Consider the following 22206-nt stretch of genomic DNA (forward strand, 5'->3'; position numbering starts at 1 on the left):
CCTAATGAAAGTAAGGTTAAGGGGGGTGTTGTTGGGTTACGGGTATAGGGTGGATACGTAGGTTTGAGTAGGGTGATCATGGCTCGGCACAACATTGAGGGCCGAAGGGCCTGTTCTGTGCTGTACTATTCTATGTTCTATGTTCTACCACCACCTTCCCCAAATATATACGATTGCTGGGATTTTCCAGCCATTCCTGCTGCAGGGTCTTCCAGTCTCATTAATTGGGTTGTCTGGGGGTGGAGGGTGCAAGCAACTAGAAATCGATAGTGGCGTGACTGGAATCTCTCGCTGCCAGCCTGTCATGATATGCAGACATGCAGCTAATGAACACAGAGAACAGGACATGACCAATGAGCAGGCAGGACACTCAGGGGTGGGATCTGACTATAAAAGGCACGAGGCACTCACACTCCGCCTCTACAGAGTGAGTCAGGGTGTATGTACAGTATCACACCTCCAGCACGTGGCTAAGAGCTAGTCTGGTTCCGCCAGACAGAGTAACCACACTTAGGTTAGCAGAGAGTCGAACTCATAGAGAACTGTGCTAACTGTGCTACTGGTTCAATAAGTCAGATTGAACTGACTTGAAAGTCTGGAGTATCTTTTGGTTAAAGCTGCATCCAGTTGCAGCCTGTGTTATCCCAGAGTACATAACACATCACAGCCAATCCCGAACCTCCTCCGCTGCCGAAAAAGACACCGCGTGGGGGGGTGAGGGGGGGGGGGGGAGATGCGGGTGCCATCAGCGGAGGGGGGGGGGTTGCAGAAAATCACACCCAATGAATCAGCAACTGAATGAGAGAATAGATTCATATCAATTGAAAGGCCCGTCATCAGAACGGATCCGACTTGAAACACCCTTTGAATCTAACAAGACACTCGACATCCATAATTCTCCATTTTGAATGGATGAAATGATAATGTGCAAAATCCTTAAGCACTACTTAAAACAAAAATGACGGTTACATAGAACATAGAACATAGAACATACAACAGTACAGCACAGAACAGGCCCTTCGGCCCTCAATGTTGTGCCGAGCCATGATCACCCTACTCAAACCCACGTATCCACCCTATACCTGTAACCCAACAACCCCTCCCCCATTAACCTTACTTTTTTAGGACACTACAGGCAATTTAGCATGGCCAATCCACCTAACCTGCACATCTTTGGACTGTGGGAGGAAACCGGAGCACCCGGAGGAAACCCACGCACACACGGGGAGGACGTGCAGACTCCGCACAGACAGTGACCCAGCCGGGAATCGAACCTGGGACCCTGGAGCTGTGAAGCATTTATGCTAACCACCATGCTACCCTGCTGCCCCTACCCGGTTACCCGCTACAGATCTCGAGCATGTGCGCACGAGAGCTGCGAGTTCTGCATATTCCTATCGGGAACAGGTTAAGGAACAAGGAAGGGGATAATCCAGAAGGAAAACATTTGGACAAAAAGTAAAAATCAGGGAGCTCATCCGCACTGGGAGAACGATTTTGTCGAACGCGCCGAGTATTACCTCAGAAGGTCTGTCGTGGTGAAGTAGCTTTTCAGCAGTTCCGCGAGGATCGTGCATATGATCTGAACCTTTGATCTGGTGTTGTTTGGGTCGTTCAGGAGAAGGACGAGTCTTGGTACCACCTGAAGTCGATGCATGACTTCAGCATTTTTGCGTCCATCACTGTTGGAGGAGGACAAGAACGTTTAGCTGATCCATCACACCGAGCAACATGGAGCAAGGCTTTCAGATAGTTCAAAGTGTGACTGATATTGCCAATCGTAACACATGAAGCAGGAGTGACCCTTTAAAGTTTCCCATCAGGAATTATTGTGGAAGAGACACATTTAAAGATGACTCATAAATGGTGGTGAGGGGGGTTGGGGGGTGGGTGGGTGGGCGGGGGGTTTAAAAAAAGGAGGAAAGAAATACAAGACAAAATCAATTGAGCCGGATTTTCCAGCCCTTTCCTGTCAGTAGGATGTTCCATTACCGCCGAAGGCGATCTCCCGCTGCGGAGTCCCCGGCAGTGGAAGAGGGCAAGCCACGCAAAGCACCGTAGCAGACATCGGCGGGATCGGAAGATACCGCGGGGGCCAATGGTGACCTCCCTACGTGGCCGAAAACATGCGGCCGGAGGGGGTGTGCGGGCGGGGGGCGGGGGGAGATGCGGAGATAGAGGATCCCACCCAATGCCACGGATTAAAACTCCAGTTCCAGTGATTCACATTCTCCATCGCCCCTCCTCCCCCTGCAAATGCAGATGTTTTAGTTGAATCAACGAGCAATCCGATGACAATGATTCAATATATACTCTTACCTGCTTTTGAGAAGTTCCACAAAATGTCTAAAAAGCAGAAGATCAAGTGCCTCTGGAGAATTCGCCCAGATCTTTAAAAAAAATAACAAAAGCAATTCCATTAATTTTGATGAAAGCCAGTTCAATGTGCTGTGGACATGAACTCTCTGCGTTATTGTACCAAGAGCATTAATTCACAAGAAGCTAAAGATGAACATGGCGTTACCAATGCATGCAGTAATTGGAGCACAGATCGAAGTTTGTAAACAAAGCAAAACTAGTGATAGCCAATTCACACAGCTACAATTCCTTGGTCTTCTTCAGCGATCACTCTCCAACGAGTATGATTGTCCACCTAAGAAACTGGTCATGGGTTCAGTTGGTTCCTTCATGGTTGAGGAGACCGATCCGAGAGCCACATTTCCGACTGCACATTTGGCAGGTGTTTCTGGGAGGTGGGATCGGTCCTTGGACTCTAGGTCGCTGGGATTCCTTTCTCAGGCTCCTAACCGGGCCTCATCGTGCTGTCGGGTGCCCTGGATGAATTGTGGCCCTTCGATTAGGAGGTTCCTCCAAGTAGGTCTCTTCGGGGCAAGGGTTTACTGTGCGATAATGTTGATGTTGAGGGGCTGGTTTAGCTCACAGGGGCTGGTTTAGCTCACTGAGCTAAATCGCTGGCTTTTAAAGCAGACCAAGCAGGCCAGCAGCACGGTTCGATTCCCGTACCAGCCTCCCCGGACAGGCGCCGGAATGTGGCGACTAGGGGCTTTTCACAGTAACTTCATTGAAGCCTACTCGTGACAATAAGCGATTTTCATTTTCATTTTTTCATGTTGCATTTCTTGAGGTGAACCTTCAGGGTATCTTTGAAACCTTCCTTTGTCTTCATTTTATTTGGAAGCCTTCCTTGAACTGGGCAAAGACGATTTAGGGCAGCACGATGGCGCAGTGGTTAGCACTGCTGCCTCACTGCCGCCGAGGTCCCAGGTTCGATCCCGGCCTTGGGTCACTGTCCGTGTGGAGTTTGCACATTCTCCCCCGTGTTTGCGTGGGTTTCACCCCCACAACCCAAAGATGTGCAGGTTAGGGGGATTGGCCACGCTAAATTGCTCCTTAATTGGAAAAAATGAATTGGGCACTTTAAATTTTTTTTTAAAGATTTGCTTTGGCAGTCGGGTCTCTGGCATCCGAAGCACAAGGCCGGCCCAGCAGAGTTGGTTTCAGCTGATCATGGTCTCGATGCTGGTGCTCTTGGCTCCTTCAAGGACATTGATGTTAGTTCGCCTGTCCTCCCCACTGATGCAGACAATCCATCTCAGAGACCATTGTTGGTACCTTTCCAGGGCCTTGAGGTAGTCCAGGGTTTCTCAGCTGTATAGACCAGTTGGGAGGACAGCTGCCTTATACACGAGGAACTTGGTGTCAGCCGGGATGCTGCGATCATCAAGACTCTCGTCCTTCGGTGACCGAAGGAGGTGTTCATGGGTTCGATACAATATTGGATTCCTGCATCGATGTCAACCTCCAGGTATTGGAAATGTTTCGTGTGTGTATTCGAGTTTCTCTGTTGATCTTGATGGAGGGAGAGACCGGATCTTGCCCTGGGTGGGTTGGGAAAGGACTTGAGTCGTCTTGAGGAATCTGGGATCCCCCTCCCCCTCACCAGTGGGTTCTTCGGCAGCAGGGTGGGCTTTGGTTGAGGCTGAGACCGATTCTTTGGTATGCTTCCACAAAGGTGCGAAGCATGGCTTGGAGATTCTCTTCTGAGAGAGTGGAGACGGCGATGTCATCCACATACTGCCACATAGTTGAACGAGCGGTGTCAGTGTTGTCTTCTTCTTGTATTTCAGCCGGTTGAGGTTGAAAAGTTTTCCGTCCATCCTGCAGGCAATTCTTAATGTGACTGCAGCGCAAAGGGAATCAGCCAGATATACAGTCCGAAAACTATCTGGTGACTCCAGCTTCAAAGTGTGTTAATCCCAGAGAACGGAATCAAACTCAACCACGATGACCTCTGTATTATGAACAACAGCCAACACTTGGCGACATACCTGAATACCTGACTGCGAATAGTTTCCAGGTACATTTACCTCAAAATCACAGAGGAGGTCTCTGAAAGCACAGTCGTTCGGAATAGTTGAAGTCCCTTGGCCCAGCTCCGCAGTTCCAACGATGGTCAGGATAAGTTGGAAGATTCTTCCATTTAACAGTCGGACCTTTCGTTTCAGCAGCAGTGCTAACAGCTAAAAGGAATAGAAAAAAATGAGTGGAACGTATCGTAAACGACAACAGTGGGCAGGCTGGAAGTTAACTGCACAAGGCGAGGTGATTAGAAATAAAACAAATTTGGAGTTGTCTGAAAATGAAGCTCACAGTTGAGAGTTCCTTCGAATTCAAGTTGGAATTCAAAGCTGCTTTGAACGCCAACTTTATGTTGCTTTACTTCAAATTAATGGATCGTTCATTCCTTTTTAAACTTTTAAATTATCAGGAGGCGTTTTGATGGAATTTAGTCATTTCTATACTTTTATCTAAATATCCCTTGATTTTTTTTAACTTAAAATATTTAAACGTCTATTGATTTTGTGTGACCAGCAAGTTACTCCAGACCAATGTTTCAGATGCTTTGGACCATTCTGTATTGTTACAATATGGGCGCGGGGGGGAGGGGGGGGGGGGGTGTTCCCGGTGGTGAGGGGTAGATTCAACGAGAAATCCCATTGACAGCAGTAGGTCCAGATTACCCCGTCGCCAGGGGGCCATCTCCCACCACCAAGAAACACGGCGCAGGGGCATGTGGAAGATTCCCCACTCCGCATTCCCCTCTGGGATTATGCCCAGCGGATGCAAATTTACATAATTACAGCATTAGTAGGATGAATGAGACACGGGTATTCGGCAACATTTGACTTTTGTGGGCATAACAATACAAACTCGCGTTTATCGCTTTTGTTTTATTGAGGTGTTAATGTCTTGTTCTGGGATTAAGCGAGCTGGAAGCAGATCTAGGCCGGGATGTTCCGGCCCGCCCCAGCGGCAGAGGTGACTCGCCATTGGCTGCCGCTGGTGGGACTGGAAGATGCCAGCGGCAGGAAGGGCTGGAAGATACCACCCTCGGTTTTTAACTTTTACTCCGTCCATCCCCATCATCTCATTATCCTGAGCAGGGATGAGGTGGGGGCGGCAAGGTAGCACAGCGGTTAGCACTGTTGCTTCACAGTTCCAGGGTCCCGGGTTCGATTCCCGGTTTGGGTCACTGTCTGTGCGGAGTCTGCACGTTCTCCCCCGTGTCTGCGTGGGTTTCCTCCGGGTGCTCCGGTTTCCTCCCACAAGTCCCGAAAGACGTACTTTGTTGGGTGAATTGGATATTCCGAATTCTCCCTCCGTGTACCCGAACAGGAGCCGGAGTGTGGAGACGCGGGGATTTTCACAGTAACTTCACTGCAGCGTTAATGTAAGCCTACTTGTGACACTAATAAAAGTTATTATTAAAAGAATTTGCAACTTCATTCAGTGCAAGTCCTCTGCTTACAACAACAGCAATCTGCATTTATAGTGTGTTCTGACCTAATAAAATGTTCTGATATGCATGAAAAGGAAACGTGGCGTAGCGTCACATCAGGAAGGATGAGGGCAAAAACTTAACAGCTTGGTCAAAGAGGTAGGTTTTAAGGAATGTCTTAAAGGAAAGAGAAGCAGAGATGTTCGGGGAGGGAATTCCATAGTTTAGGACCAGGAAGCTGAAAGTACAGCCACCGACTGGAGGGCTATTAAATCAGGGATGCGCAAGTGGTCAGGAACATTGAGTACAGCGATCCTGTGGGGCTAGAGGAGATCAGAGATAGTGAGGGGGGAGGCCAAGGAGGGATCTGAGAACAAGCATGGGAATTTGAAAATCGAAGCATTGTTCAACCATTGCTTATCACAGAATACTACGTGGGTGGGAGGAGATCTGTAGCTGATTTGGGTCATTCGCTCCTGATAAGCTGTAACCTTCCTATCTGGACTACTGCGATCATGTGTGTCCATCAGTTCTCTCAATGCTCATCATCAATAAGTACATTTATTTTGAAACTGTTTTCTTATTTGTAAATATTGGGTGAGGAGATCTTAAAATTCCTCATGCTTAAACTGTGAGTATCATTATGCATATAAAATAGGTCGCAATGTAATATAACTGGCTATTAAGATACAAGTCAGCAATTGCAATCATGTCCCACCTTTCTCTCTTCGCCTCACAGATCCCCCTGGTTGCCTCAGCGTATATATCCAAGTTTTATGGTAGGAAGAGTTCAACTTGATCTTCCTCAGAATCATCGCAAAGCAACCAGAGGTTTGGAATGTTGATCAAGCACTGCCTATTTATAGTGGCCAAGGTGAGAGTCTCGAGTGTGTGCCATCGCCAAGTTGCACTGTAGCAAGTCCGATCCCCATGCAACAACACTGTAATAGCCCGCACGGGACCAAGGGTGCGTTTATTTTCCCCATGGTCATTGCGGAGTACGAGCTCCCCCACTAGGGCTGGGGGACCTCCATTAACCTCTCTGCAAAAGGCCAAGATGTAAGGCACTGACCAGAACAGGAACCCAATAGGGGGTTACCGGTCAGAGTGCATATCTATTGTAAATAAAACTTTGTTTCTTTATTTTACTCAGTGTGGATTCCTGTGTCTTTATTAAAATCACGTTTCAAACACACAACCCCGACCACCTAGAAGGACAAGGGCAGCAGATACATGGGAACATCACCACCTGGAAGTTTCCCTCCAAGTCGCTCACCATCCTGACTTGGAAATATATCGGCCGTTGCTTCGCTGTCGCTGGGTCAAAATCCTAGAACTCTCTCCCTAACAGCACTGGGGGTGTACCTACACCACATGGACTGCAGCGGTTCAAGAAGGCGGTTCACGAAGGCGGTTCACCACCACCTTCATAAGGGCAATCAGATGGGCAACGAATGTTGGTCCAGCCAACAAAGTCCACATCCCATTAAAGAAAAGACTGAGTAACGAAAGGGAACTTAAAAACCTGCGATAATCTTGAGCTCATAATAGTTCTCAGTCAGAGTGCGTCTTCAGTTCACCAGGAAACTTGCCGTTCGGTTTAGTTTAAAGAGACACAAGGAGTTGGATTCTCCGCTCTCGGGATTCTCTGCTGTCGGGATTCTCCGCTGCACCGGCAGCCTAGGGTTTTCCCGACGCCGTGAGGCTGCTCACAATGGGAAACCGGATTGGCCAGCTGGAGAGCCAGAGGATCGTGGGGGGGCCGCGCGGGCATCAGCAGAAATCTGGTGCGACGGGCTGGAGAATCCTGCCCAAGATCCTCAAGTCAATCTTTAACTGGTCATCCGCAGGCTATCATTCTTATCATAAATACTCACACTGCATTGCAGACAGAAAATTTCCAATGTTTGTGCAGAGTTTTTAAAAAATCAACCAGGACTTATACCCACAACCTAAATGGCCCCTTGAAATTTTATGAACTTCAACAACCGCATTCATTAGAATTCTGTAAGACAACTTCAAAATCCTGGCCATCGGTACACTTTTAATCATCTCTAAATTGGTCCATTTACCCTGTAGCCTTTAATCCGCTGCATCTCTTTTTCCGACAGTGTGCTGCTGTTTAGAACAGATATCAGAACCTTAACAGCTGCGTAAATCTCATGGTCATCAGACGCCATGGCAACTAGGCCCAATATCACAGCGGGACCACCGATGAACTGCAAACAGTTTGCAGCAGGATTTGAAAAGAACGTCCTGACTCCTAGAAAGATAAATGATGGCAGTTTTAGTGCTCCGAAATTCAAGCCAAACTTTAAGCACAATGTCGTACCAGAAGTCAATCGTTGCCTTGTCTTTCAGAAGGAATCGGGCATGGGACAAGTCACAATATGTAAAGGGCCTGCTTGGGTCTGTCACTTGTCTTTCAGTCACACTGCTGCCTTGATCAGCAAACGCAGGATGAGCCACCGGCATTGACGTGCCTTCTGCCAATACTGCTGCACCGATCGCCCTGAACCTCTCTGGAGGGTGAAGCTGACCTTCTCATCCGGACCCCAGCGGGCAAGAGGTCCACCAAATAAACCCACTGTAAAAACTTCACTTGGGTTCAAACCCTGAGACCAAGTATCTTGTGGGCAAAGCTAAATCTATTACCGAGCCAGTAGACCAAATAAGGTTTTACCAAATTAATTGTTGATGATGCTCAGGCCTGGTAAAGGGACTTGCATTTACGTAGCCAATTAAGACAACAGGAATGCTTTGGGAGTGTTTCATTGCCTGCAAAGTTCTTCGCCATGTCTTGAGGTGGCGTAAGGCGCCGCTTAAATGCAATTTTTCTTTACATGTCCAAACCATATTATAGCAAATTATTATTTTTTTATTTTCTGAGGCGCACTCCCTGTTGTTACAAGCACAGGAAGGCCTCAAACAAAGAATTAATTCATTGCCAACTAACGTGGCCATGGCAACACTGATTGAGGGTTGAAGTGCTGGTCAGGACACCAGAAGAACTCCCTGTTCTTCTTAGAACAACTCTCCGAGGCGTTTGACCTCCACAAGAGCAGCCACAAAGGGCCTCACTTGAACGCCTCATCGGAAAGCCATCACCTGCAGTACTCCCTCAGTTCTGTGCTGAGCCATCTGCTGAGGCGGCAGGCTGCAGGCCTAGAACGGGACTTGAACTCACAACTTTCTGTTTTCGAGGCACGATTGCTACCACTGGGCCAAGCTGGCACTGCGCTGCAATATAACTGTAAACCTTAATATTAAAGGTGCTGGAAATTGATTTGTGCCAGGTAAAATATTGATATATTTTGTTTTTTTTAATTAAAGGATTTACTCAAAGGAAATAGAATGCGGTGTAATTGCTACAATAAAATAAACCCATTCAAAATATTTCATCAGAAAGACCGAAAAGGTCTTGATGACTTGTTTGCAACAGAATGTTGTCACAGTATGGGGTAAATAATGATACAGAAATTAGGCAGGGCAATTTGTCCAGGACCTGTCTTTAGTAGGTCTGCTCATTACAAAGTGCACCTGGGGACCCTTTCGAGGCTCTATTCAGTCGTGCGGGGCAGATAGGGCTTCGGTTTGTCGCCTCATTCAAGAGATGAGAGGAGCCATTTCCGCGGACTAATTGCAGCAATCAAATAAATAACGAGGATTATCTTCAAAATGATTCCCTTATCAATCTCTGTGAGCTCTCGGGGTCTTGTCAATCCTTCAGCAGTACTTCCACACCAAGCCATTTGTTAATCCCTTGTATCCTATCTGGTGATAATAGTGGCGGCATGGAGCCAGAATGACAATTTAGCCAAGATATTCCCAGCAAACCCCCTTATAGAAAGGCATTTATCAGTACAAAAAATCCAATAATAAAACAGTGTTTCTTTTTCCAAAGTTATCAATGGAAGAAAAAGAGTACAGGAAATAAGGTAAAATTAGAGCACATTGTACACCTTTAGAATGGTTTCCGCAATTCCAGGCTATCCCAGAATGCCTTGCACGAAATGAAGCACTTTTCGAAGCATTGTCGCTGTTGAATGTAGGAAACAATGCATCCAATTTGCGCACAGCAAGCTCAGAGAAACAGCAATGAGAACTCTCTGGTTCTTTATCCAATAATGTCGTGAGGCCTCTTGAGTCCATCCGAGGGAGCAGATGAGGCCTTGTTTCAATGACTCATCCAAAAGATGGCACCTCCAACAGTGGAGCGCTCCGTGAAGGGCTGCAGTGAAGCGTCAGGCTGGATTACGTGCTCATGTCTCTGGTGGACTGGAACGCACCATGTCCTGACCAGTGGACAGGGGCTTTAACCCGTGCCATGGATTAACGAGTGGAGGCTCGGCGGTGGAGCACAATGATCAACAATCCCAGATTCAATTTCTCATATGTCCTGAAGTTAAGACAGTCAGCGGCACTGACTGTAAGGGTACGTCTATTGAGCTCAGTATTTCTGGCTCTGGCTGCCCACTTTAGACTGGTAACCCAGTGGGACCCCTGAAAAGTGTACGAGCGCATAATAATAATCTTTATTGTCACAAGTCGGCTTACATTAACACTGCAATGAAGTTACTGTGAAAATTCCCTAGTCGCCACACGCCGGCGCCTGTTCGGGTACACGGAGGGGGAATTCAGAATGTCCAATTCACCTAACAAGCATGTCTTTGTGGGGGGAAACTGGAGCACCTGGAGGAAACCCACACAGACACCGGGAGAATGTGCAGACTCCGCAAAGACAGTGACCAAAGCCGGGATTCGAACCTGCGACCCTGGAGCTGTGAATCGACAGTGCTATCCGCTCTGCTACCGTGCCGCCCATGAGGAGAGGCTGCATTTCAGCCTCCCCCAACCTCCTCCTCCACCGCCCCCACCTACAGAAGCAAAGAAGGCTTGCATTTATGCAGCATTGGCCACCCAGACATCTCAAAGCGCTTTCCAGACAATAGAGGACTTTTTGCAAAGGCAGTCGCTATTGTAAAGTAGCAAACATGACAAATATAGAATCACTACAGTGCAGGAGGAGGCCATTCAGCCCATTGAGTCTGCACTAATCCTCTTAAAGAACACCCTACTTAGGCCCACAACCCACCCTATCCCCGTAACCCAATAACCCCACCTAACCTCTTGAACACTAAGGGGCAATTTAACCTGGCCAGTCCACCCAACCTGCACATCTTACATAGAACATAGAACATACAGTGCAGAAGGAGGCCATTCGGCCCATCGAGTCTGCACCGACCCACTTAAACCCTCACTTCCACCCTATCCCCGTAACCCAATAACCCTTCCTAACCTTTTTGGACACGAAGGGAAATTTAGCATGGCCAATCCACCTAACCTGCATGTCTTTGGACTGTGGGAGGAAACCGGAGCATCAGGAGGAAACGCACGCAGACACGGGGAGAACGTGCAGACTCCGCACAGACAGACAGTGACCCTAGGTGGGAATGGAACCCGGGTCCTTGGCGCTGTGAGGCAGCCGTGCTAACCACTGTGCCACCGTGCCGCCCAGTTGGCACACAGCAACCCGACACAAAGAGAATCTGATAATCATCAGATCATCAGTTTTTGTGTTGATTGAGGGATAATTATTGAACAGGACACCTAGGGGGCAACCCTCCTTCAAAATAATCCAACAGGATCTTTGAACTTCATTCAAGGAGGGAGATGGGGAGAGCCTCGACTCAACGGGCGGTATTTTCCGGTTCCCCAGCAGCGTGTTTCTCGGCGGCGCACCATTCATTGGCGGCGGGATTCTGTCTTCCTGCCGCTTATCAGTGGGATTTCCTGTTCAAACCGCCCATGGAAATTTGAAGGAGGTTCTCCAGTCCTTGAAGGAGGTGCCATCCTTTGGTCTTTGAAACCAGGCCTCATCCGTCCTCTCAGACCGTCGCAGGAGGCCCCACAAATTTATTTGATAAAGAGCCAGAGAGTCCCCATTGCTGCTTGGCAGGGGGGCACTGCCGGCGGGAAAAATAAATCCCGACAGCCTGAGAATTCCGACCAGCATCTCAACTGCAAGACTGCGCCTCAGACAGTCCGGCACTCCCGCAGTACTGCACCGGAGTCTCAGCCAAGATAATCGTGCTCAAGGCCTGGTGTGGGACTTGAAGCCTGCACCTTGTTATGCAGAGGGGAGCGCACTACCAACCGAGCGCTGGCCCCCCCAAGTTAAGCTGTCCGAGCAACTCATCAACTCAGTTTGTACATGAAGAAGGTCCACTTGATATATGTAGAGCCAACCACACCCCAGCTGGGAAAGGAGAGAGATTGAAAAAGCACTAACCTTGAGATCTACATGAGGTGGGTTAGATGTAATTAACAACAAGCAAAGTCCCAAATAACTGATCCAAATTTATTTCTAACCTGACCACACATCTATCAATCTGAAGCATCTTTAATGATTTTTTTTAGCGTTAATATGAATGATTGTTTCTTACCAAAGAAGCTTGCAATCGGCGCCCCAATTGTTCGGGAGGGTCCTGGGAGATGGCTGGCCGTGTTCTTTGCCAGAACAATGGGCATCGCGTCATCTCGGGATGAAATTCCCAGCTGCACCGAACGAAAGGGGAGGGAAATATCACAACATCAGTACCAGAAAAATAGAATAATTTCGGCATCTCGCGCGTCCTCGGTTAAGGTGGCGATCACCTGGGAGTGTTAGGAAGAAGATTTTTCTCCTGTTTCTCTGCTGCTTTTGTACAACACATATGACCCCGATATCTCCTCAGCAGCGATAATCGAACAACATTTGACAGTGGGCAGAATTTAATAATAATAACCTTTATTATTGTCACATTAACACCGCAGTGAAGTTACTGTGAAAAGTCCCTGTTCGCCACATTCTGGCGCCTGTTCGGCTACACTGAGGGAGAATTCAGAATGTCCAATTCACCTAACAAGCACGTCTTTCGGGATGTGTGGGAGGAAACCGGAGCACCCGGAGGAAACCCACGCAGTCACAGGGAGAACGTGCAGACTCCGCACAGACAGTGACCCAAGTCAGGAATCGAACCTGGGACCCTGACACTGTGAAGCAACAGTGTTAACCACTGTGCTGCCGTGCCGCCCATAAGACGGTGCGAACGCAGTCCCCCACGACCACAAATTTTGCAGTCGAGCATCCCGCATTTGGGGACACCGCAGGCGTCAGCACATCCCAATTGCAATGGGCTAGTCTCGTCCTGGGCGAACCACCTTCCTGACCATGGTTTCACCTCTGCCAGGGAAGTATTTTCCACCTCCCCCACCACCCTTACCATGGCATGTTTGGCAGAAGTGGCCCACTATAGGCCGGCGGCGGAATCTTCCAGTCCTGCCGCTGCCAATGGTTTTCCCCACTGCGTGCACGCACTGTTGCGAGGCAACCAGTGATGGGTGGGGGGGGGGGGGGGGGGGGGGAGGGTCACCCTCGGCAGGACCGGAAAATCCCGCCAGCAGGAAGGACCGGATAATTTTAGCCACTGTGTCGCATGAGGAGATATCAGGGTATAAGATTGGTCGAAGTGGCAGCTTTTAAGGAGCATCGTGAAGGAGGGTGGAGAGGTTCAGAGGTTTAGGGAAGGGATTCCAGTGCTTAGGGTCGAGGAAGCTGAAGGCATGGCGCCATTGGAGAAAATTGAGGGCGTGCAAGAGGCCTGGTCAGGAAGAGCACTGAAGGTTGTAGGCTTTTGGATTAAGTCTTTCTAACCAATCCAAGGAGAAAAGAGATTTTTGAGCAGTAACAAAACGTTAATAGGATATTCACCCTCTTTTACCCTTTACAAAATGAACACAGCTGCTGGGGAGATCGAGTCATAGATGTTGAGAGCAGGGAATAGAGACTGGATTCTGTTGGAGAAATAAAAGCCCATTCATCGTTCCACTTTCTCCTCACACTCTTCATCTTCGTTTTCTTCAATGTTGTTCATCTCGCGGAGACTCTCTGCTACAACCATTTCCTGTGGAAAAGCAACCCCTTGCTCTCGAACTGTGTAAAGAAATTCCTCCTGATGCCTTTCCTTGACCCCAGTGACGTTAGATGGATGGCACCTCATCACGGGCTCCCTTGCTGGAGGATCCAACAGGGACAGCCAGAAAAGAGAAAGATTTTTTTCCTCAGAATCTTTTGATTAATAAAGAAAACTCTGTCAAATCTTCTCTTAACCTCCAATCTAGTGGAAATAATTCTCGTTCCACGTATAGCTCAGCGGGCTCGACAGCTGGTTTGTGACGTAGGATAAGGCCAGCAGCGCAGGTTCAATTCCCGTACCAGCTGAGAATTCTGAATTCTCCTTCCGTGTACCCGAACAGGCGCCGGAATGTGGCGACTAGGGGCTTTTCACAGTAACTTCATTGCAGTGTTAAAGTAGGCCTGCTTGTGACAATAATAAAGATTACTATTACTACATGGAAGCCTACTTGTAACAATAAAATTATTATTATTCGTTGCTTTTGAATGGGTTGTCCCTTCATTTTACAGATTTAATTTCGAAAAACTATAGCGCAGTTTGTAAAAACAAATGAGTGAACGTACCTCACTTGATATTAACCGGCTGTCCACTTCATTATAATTATTTCTTATATCTTGAACAGTCATCACTGCTGATGACACTACATTGATGCCGAAGGATACTTTCTCGTCTGCCACCAGCACTCCAGGCACCGACACATTGGTCGAATCATCCCCTATAGCATCAGAAAGATTTATTTTAAACAAAAGGGAATGGGAAGAGTTTCAAGGTGGAAAGTGAAGTCGATCCGAAATTTGAATCCATCTATTATCGACCTACCAGGCGAATGAACAGACTGAAAGTTTCCCAAATAGTTTGGTCCCAACCGATAAATGGCTTGAACCGTTTCCAGAGGAGTCACCTCTTCCAATAGGCATGTTGGGCCCAAGCGCCAAACTAAGGAAGACCGCTGCTTCCAGATCTGCGGAGTTCCAATGATTCCGTGAACGTCGATGACGGCTGATGAATCCAGGGAAAAATGCATTCCTGGAAACGTCTGAATGTACTGTATCTGTTAACAGAGAGTCAGAGTTACTGTGTTGAATTCACAATGCACCACTGTTCTGCATTGCACTCAGCAAAATGCTACCTTCTCATTTAATATCATGTGTTCATGATTCTCCATTTGCTTGCTTAGCGTGAGGTCTTTATTCAAATATGAAATACATCCATACATTGGTATTTAACTGATGGAGAACCCTGACGATTTTCCTCTTCAAAGCACGGGCGGCAGGGTTCCACAGTGGTTAACGTCGCTGCCCTACGTCGCCAGGGAGCCGGGTTCGATTCCGGCCTTGGGTGACCTGTCTGTGGAGCGTTTGCACATTCTCCCCGTGTCTGCGTGGGTTTCCTCCGGGCACTCCGGTTTCCTCCCACAGTCCAAAGACGTGTAGGTTAGGTGGATTGGCCATGCTAAATTGTCCCGCAGTGTCCAGGGATGTTGCAGGTTAGGTTACGGGGTTTTGGGGACAGGGCGGGGTAGACGGCGGAGTGGACATGGGTGGAGTTCTCCTTCGGAAGGTCGGTGCAGGCTCAATGGGCCAAATGGCCTCCTTCTGTACTGTAGGGATTCTTTGATTCAATGAAAGCAAGCATCCCTGGAATATTCCGCACATCTATACATATTATTAAAGATTTAATACAGGGTGTACAATTCCTACAGGTGAAGGAAGAGATGCAAAAACCTATGTTGTATTAAAGAAAGTGACCTCTTACAATGGGGCCAGGGGTGAGGGCATAAAAGTGCCCAAGAAAAGGGAAAAAAAAGACTTTCAAAATTTCATTTGAGGGGCCTTTCAAGAAACTATGCAAGTTCGAGACTTTGAGGGTTTTGAATACTGAGGGAAAGAGTTCTTCAATATGATCTATCCGCACGCAGGCTGTTACTTTGTTCGAACATGAGAACCTTTCACAGTGTCTGAGATTGCCATGGAAACTGGGCATTTACAAAGTTACATTAGTTCAAAGCTAAAAGCCACATCATTCACCTTAGCGGTTCCTATTACACTTCCGTTTAAATATGCCAGCACGGTGGTGTTCTTTCGGGCGTCCTTGCTCAACACCACAGCTAAGTGGTGCCACTGACCGAGGAGCAAGTACTTGGAGATGTCGAACTCAACAGAGGTTAGTGCAGAAGACTGCTGGGCCAGGCCTGACTCATTCCAATCTAAAGTGCACACAAACAAGAGAAGAAGAATATTCATCTGGGGGCATTAAGCACATCCTGTACAGTTTACGTATCTGCCGACACGAACAACATGCACCATTTCACTGCTGCCTATCACTTAAGAGATCTTTTCAGAGACCCGATGGTACCATCTTGTGTTGGAGGATGGGGGGGAGCCAACACATTGGGTGGAATCTTCCAGCCCCTCCTGTCAGTGAGATTTTCCAGTCCCGCCCAACTCTTTTGAATGGCCGTAAAATTTGGTCCATTGAGTTTGGGCCTTCATCTTCGCCAGTGGAAAGAACTGCGGAACGAAGGGTGTAGCTTTCTCCAAGGGCAAGGAAAAGGGAACCATATATGGGGCGGGATTCGCCATCCCTTCACAGCAGCGGGATTCCCGGGTCCCGCTCCAGTGAATGGGAGAGTTGGCCGAGCGGCAGATTTTCCGTCCTCGCTGGCAGCGGTAGCGGGGCGGACTTGCCACGGAGTATCCCGGCCTATGTGTCTGCAGCTAGTTCTCAGGGGATCCGCCCTTGAAGTAACTTGAAGGGCACCAGGAGCAGAGCTGGCTGGGTTATCCTCTGCTCCTTTGAATCGGGGAACTCGCTTACGGATCGAAGAAAATCCAACCCAACGGACACAGTCAGCTGGGTAAACCTTGAACCTTCCCAGTCTAAGCTGCAACGAAACCGGAGGCAAAAGGAGGATGCTTGGCTGGCAAAGTGGCAAAGATTTCACAGCAGAGACCAATGGCATTTTGGCACCTCTGAATATCTGACTAAGGTAGTGCCTTAAGGGGAACTGAGACGCGAGGTGGATCTTAAACGTTGTCGGACTCACCGCTGTCATGTAGAAAGTGTCTAACCTTTACCACCAGAGGTAAAGGCAAGTTAGTTCTGAATCCCTCCACGTTACAACTCAGTATCGATTGTCACCTTAAACTGAGGGCTGCGCTCCAGGTTAAATTCCTCACTCAGTTCACTGTCTCAGCTACATTTCGCAGCCATTTCAACCCCTGTGTAAGTCCACAATGACCCGCACCTCCACCGACAGAGGCATTGTTTTCTTCTTTATTTGGGAGCTTTGGCGCGAATTCTTCAATTTGTTTCCTACCCGGGCACCACAGAAATTCTGCCGTTCTACCCTGCGTCACCCGAAACCCTCAAGTCATAATTATGCGAGCAGGAAAGGTCAAAAGGTCGAGTGCCCTGAAGAGGTTGGCGAGACTCCAGTTCAACACACTGTGAAAATAATTGCTTCAGTATCTTCAAAGGGGCTTTGCACTCTCGTACAGTAAAGTCACCATAGTTCCAGGTGACCCTAGGCTGATTTCCTCTTTGGGGGGGTGGGGGAAGAGCTGACTGGTGGTGATTTAACCTGAGGGTCACCACACCTCAGGCGAGGGGCAAGGCTGAGAAGAGGGGAGGCATCATGAATAACTGCGGCTGGTACAGGAATTGAACCCGCGACGTTGGCCTCTGCATCACAAACCTGCTGCCCAGTCAACTGAGCTAAACCGCGGGGCTGGGGAAGCGGAGAACCCAGCCCCATATCCGTTTCCTCTGCATTAATGTATGATTCGTGTGCCTCGGGCTGGAATGCTTCACTCCTATTTTAAGAATGTATTTGTGAGCCAAAATCACAGCGCTGGAGTGGACCTTAACATGGGTCAGTTGAGGTCCACCTTAAGCTGCCTGGCTTGCCCATCTCCCACCCACACTGCTGGGTAACACTGCATGGGACTGAACTAAGAAATGAAAAATAAGGTGAAATCTCAGCACTCTTCTTCCCCAAATCCTGAGTAAAATTAAAACCGTAAATTATTTCAAATCCCCTCCCCCTCACACACGATTGCGCTGAATCAAATAATATCGAAGTGGGAAAAGTTTAAATATTTCAGCAGGGATACTAATTACTCTGCCCCACTTGGCATAATTCTTGCTACAGTTAAAGGGTTGCCTCTCCCCCTACTGCAAACTGGCAGAGCTACAGGATAAGGTGCAAAACAGAATGATGGGCAGCACGGTAGCATTGTGGATAGCACAATTGCTTCACAGCTCCAGGGTCCCAGGTTCGATTCCGGCTTGGGTCACTGTCTGTGCGGAGTCTGCACGTCCTCCCCGTGTGTGCGTGGGTTTCCTCCGGGTGCTCCGGTTTCCTCCCACAGTCCAAAGATGTGCAGGTTAGGTGGATTGGCCATGATAAATTGCCCTTAGTGTCCAAAATTGCCCTTAGTGTTGGGTGGGGTTACTGGGTTATGGGGATAGGGTGGAGGTGTTGACCTTGGGTAGGGCACTCTTTCCAAGAGCCGGTGCAGACTCGATGGGCCGAATGGCCTCCTTGTGCACTGTAAATGCTATGTAAATTCTATCTATGTAAATACCAGGGCTGAGTGGTTGTACCTATCAAAAGATTTGATCAGGTTGAAGCTTGTTTCCCCAACACGGACTGTGGACGTGTCGGATATCTTCAAAATTGCGGAAGGGTTTGATAAGTTAGAGGGGGTAATTCCACTTGCAGGCGAGAGCAGAACCAGGGGCCATGACTGTGAGGTAGTTACTAATAAATCTAATGGGGAAATCCAGATAACCACTTTACCTAAAGAGTGGTTAGAATATGGAACTCGGAGCCATCGCCATGGCACCTACCCTTGTCCCATGAGCCTGTACTGCCAAATTGGCGGCTCAGAGTAACACACAGGCTCAGTCAAGGAAACAGCTGGTGTCTGACCCGTGATGCTGCTGTGCCTAAAGTAACTGGACCAAGTTCCATAGTTGGCCCTGTGATTGTAGATTGTATTTGTAGTGAGGAGGGAGGGTACTAACTGCCCCCTGTGCGTCACTGTTAACAGTGAGGGTAAAATGGCAGGAGAATGATCCTGGTAGTGTTTGACCAGCTGTTGGATCTGTTGAAACCTGGTGTTGGTTTGAACTTCCTGGTGTCAAATCCAATTGGAGTCTAGGAATAAGATTCCCCCATCGAGAGCCTGACTTTGATTACAGAAAGCCCTGCACTGTTGGAGGAGAGTCTCGTACCGACTTGGCAATGAAGAATGCTGGAAAGGTGTAGAGAGAGCTCTACTGTGTCTAACTGTGTGCTGTACCTGTCCTGGGAATGTTTGATGGGGACAGTGTAGAGGGAGCTTTACTCTGTATCTAACCCCGTGCTGTACCTGTCCTGGGAGTGTTTGATGGGGACAGGGTAGAAGGAGTTTTACTCTGTATCTAATCCCGTGCTGTACCTGTCCTGGGAATGTTTGATGGGGACAGTGTAGAGGGAGCATTACTCTGTATCTAACTCCGTGCTGTACCTGTCCTGGGAATGTTTAATGGGGACAGTGTAGAAGGAGTTTTACTCTGTATCTCACCCCGTGCTGTACCTGTCCTGGGAGTGTTTGATGTGAGGCAGGGTAGAGGGAGCTTTACTCTGTATCTAACCCCGTGCGGTACCTGTCCTAGCAGTGTTTAATAGAGACAGTGATCAGAAATATATTCATTTTTCGACGTGCCATGCATTCCATTTTTATATCACGTAACACATAACTACAGCAGGCGGTGTGGGAGGAGGAGGTGTATGTCTGGGATTGTGAAAGGGCTGATTTACTCTTTTAGTTTATAATTCATAATTTTTTCAAAAAAAACTCACGGGTCCGTTTTGGATGATGAGGTGCGGAGTGAGGCCCTGAGGAGGGTGAACTCCACATCCTCGTGCTCGAGGTTTGGTTTAATCCAACTCAAAGCAGTTTATAAGGCGCACCTAACTAGGTCCAGGATGAGTTGGTTCTTTGCAGGGGTGGAGGACAAGCGCGGGTGCTGGGCAGGGGGCCCTGCTAACCATGTGCACGTGTTCTGGTCGTATCCCAAGCTTGTGGGTTTCTGGGTCTCCTTCTTGAGCACCATGTCGGCGATTCTGAATGTTGAGCTGGAGCCCTGTCCCTTGGTGGCCATGTTTGGGGTGTCAGACTCGCCAGAGCTGCAGAGGGGCGCGGTGGCCGGTGTCCTGGCCTTCGCCTCGCTGATAGCCCAGAGGTGAGAGTTGATGGGGTGGAGGTCAGCTTCTCCGATTAGGGCCTCAGTGCGGTTGGGAGATCTGATAGAGTCTCTGAACCTCGAGAAAGTCAAGTCCACCGTGAGGGAAACAATTGAGGGGTTTTACCTCAGCTGGCAGCAAGTTTATTGTGCGTTTCGTATTGTTTGGTTTTGTATTATGGATAAAATGGAAAAAGTTGAATAAAAGTATTTTTAAAAGAAGAACCACAGGGTGAGGTGAAGAGCCGAGATGCGTTCAAAGGGGAAGCTTATGAGGGAGAAACAAATAGATGTAATGGAGGTCCAATTAAGATGGTTGGAAGGGACATTACTGCCAGCATGGGCCAGTTGGGCCAAATGGCCTGTTGTCCTGTTATGAATTCTTTGTACAACTCCATGAGCTTCTGATCGCATCCCATCTATTTCTCTTGAATGGTGTTTCGTGTCTGTAATCCCAGTTTCTGTCCATTATCAGGCCTTTTAACCATGGGATCGCTACTTTGTCCTCCCTCACGCACTTTCCAGCCAGACATGTCACTGGATAGTGACGAGGAGCACAAAGCCCCTGTCCGATAGTCCTCTCCTCGATGCAGGGGCACCGGTGACTATGGGAGTGCACTCACTACCCTGCGGATCAGACCTGGAATCTTCCTTCGCGACGCGGTTCAATGCCTGAACAGCCAAGGAACAGAACGACAGCCTGGTAACACCAAAAGACCAATTCACTGATTGACCGTCATGGTGAAGCGATAGCGGTGACTTACCCAAGGGCTCAAACACTTCCTCCTGGGTGGAAATGACCAACCGTTTCTCTGGTGCCGAAATTCTGACTGACAAACAAGTGAAGTCCTTCTCCATCTTTGACGTGTGACGGAAGAGTGTGAGAAAGCGAAGGGGGTGGGCGTCGAAAGCAGAACTGAAGCTGACGATGGTGAACCACGTGGAGTAAGTGAAGCCGGCAGGTGGCGGAAACCCCCGACAACCTGAGGGGAAAAGGTCAGAAAAGCAGAAGTTAAAGTCAGTCAGCCTCTCTGTAATCGCGCTGACCTTGCTAAAGTGGGTGGGAGGGGCTGCCGCATGGCGGCAGGGTGGCACAGGTTGGTTGGCGCCCCAGCCTCGCAGCGCCAGGGGCCCGGGTTCAATTCCGGCCTTGGGTGTCTCTCTGTGCGGAGTCTGCACGTTCTCCTCGTGTCTGAGTGGGCTTCCTCCGGCTTCCTCCCTTTAGTCCTACAATGGGCAGGTTATGTGGGGTTACAGGGGGATAGGGCGGACGGGTGGGCCTAGGTAAGGTGCTCTCTCTCTCAGTGAGTTGGTGCAGACTCGATGGACCGAATGGGCTTCTCCTGCACTGCAGAATCGTAGAATTTACAGTGCAGAAGGAGGCCATTCGGCCCATCGAGTCTGCACCGGCCCTTGGAAAGAGCACCCTACCTAAGCCCACACCTCCACCCTATCCACGTAACCCAGTCACCCCACCTATTTGGACACTAAGGGCAATTTATCATGGCTAATCCACCTGAACTGCACATCTTTGGACTGTGGGAGGAAACCCACGCAGACACGGGGAGAGCGTGCAGACTCCGCACAGACAGTGACCCAAGCTGGGAATCGAACCTGGGACCCTGGAGCTGTGAAATAACAGTGGCACCCACTGTGCTACCATGCCGCCCACAGCTATTCTATGGATCCTCTGCATGCCAGCCATGTGGCATTGGCATCAGACTCCATCAACTCAGCAGTGTGCTTCAGTGGCTTAACAAGAACGTCCTTCACCATATTACTAGTATGACTATTTCAACATTGGCCTCTAACTTTCTAGCCTCCCTAAACGTCAACGCATCCAAAGCTCTGCTGCAGAATTCTGAGTCCGCAGGATCCTCCGCTCTGCCGGCGGCGCACCCATGCCCGCAGGTTTCCCGACGCCGTGAGGCGGCCACAATGGGAACGGAGCATCCCACCCCGGTGTCTATATACTGACTCGCAGTTTGCTCACCCATCGCTCCTGGCGTTCACTGACCTGGGGCGGGATTCTCCCCTACCCGGCATCGGGCTGCCCCAAAGGTGCGGAATCCTCCGCACCTTTAGGGGCTAGGCCCGCCCCGGAGTGGTTGGCGTCCCGCCGGCCGGCGTGGAAGGCCTTTGGCGGCGCGCCAGCCGAGGCCGAAGGGACTCCGCCGGCCGGCGCAGGTCCGCGCATGCGCGGGAGCATCAGCG

The 22206-nt window shown here is 49.1% G+C and overlaps 1 protein-coding gene and 1 non-coding gene across 3 annotated transcripts in view; both read right to left on the reverse strand.

The window, feature by feature from the left end:
- wdfy4 (WDFY family member 4) overlaps positions 1-22206 on the reverse strand; it is a 292745-nt gene that overhangs the window by 202887 nt on the left and 67652 nt on the right. For both annotated transcript variants that reach the window (XM_038782904.1, XM_038782905.1), the window contains 9 exons: positions 20757-20975; positions 15786-15964; positions 14578-14809; positions 14322-14473; positions 12247-12358; positions 7873-8063; positions 4389-4541; positions 2320-2390; positions 1521-1682 (listed from right to left, as the gene is read on the reverse strand). In XM_038782904.1, coding sequence (XP_038638832.1) covers positions 1521-1682; positions 2320-2390; positions 4389-4541; positions 7873-8063; positions 12247-12358; positions 14322-14473; positions 14578-14809; positions 15786-15964; positions 20757-20975 — 1471 coding nt within the window. The remainder of the gene's footprint in view (positions 1-1520; positions 1683-2319; positions 2391-4388; positions 4542-7872; positions 8064-12246; positions 12359-14321; positions 14474-14577; positions 14810-15785; positions 15965-20756; positions 20976-22206) is intronic.
- Positions 12877-13040, reverse strand: LOC119956256. Its single transcript, XR_005458611.1, has one exon. It is a non-coding gene; the product is annotated as a U1 spliceosomal RNA (small nuclear RNA).

The sequence above is a fragment of the Scyliorhinus canicula genome, chromosome 22 (genome assembly GCF_902713615.1).
Source record: "Scyliorhinus canicula chromosome 22, sScyCan1.1, whole genome shotgun sequence".
NCBI classification, from domain to species: Eukaryota; Metazoa; Chordata; class Chondrichthyes; order Carcharhiniformes; family Scyliorhinidae; genus Scyliorhinus; species Scyliorhinus canicula.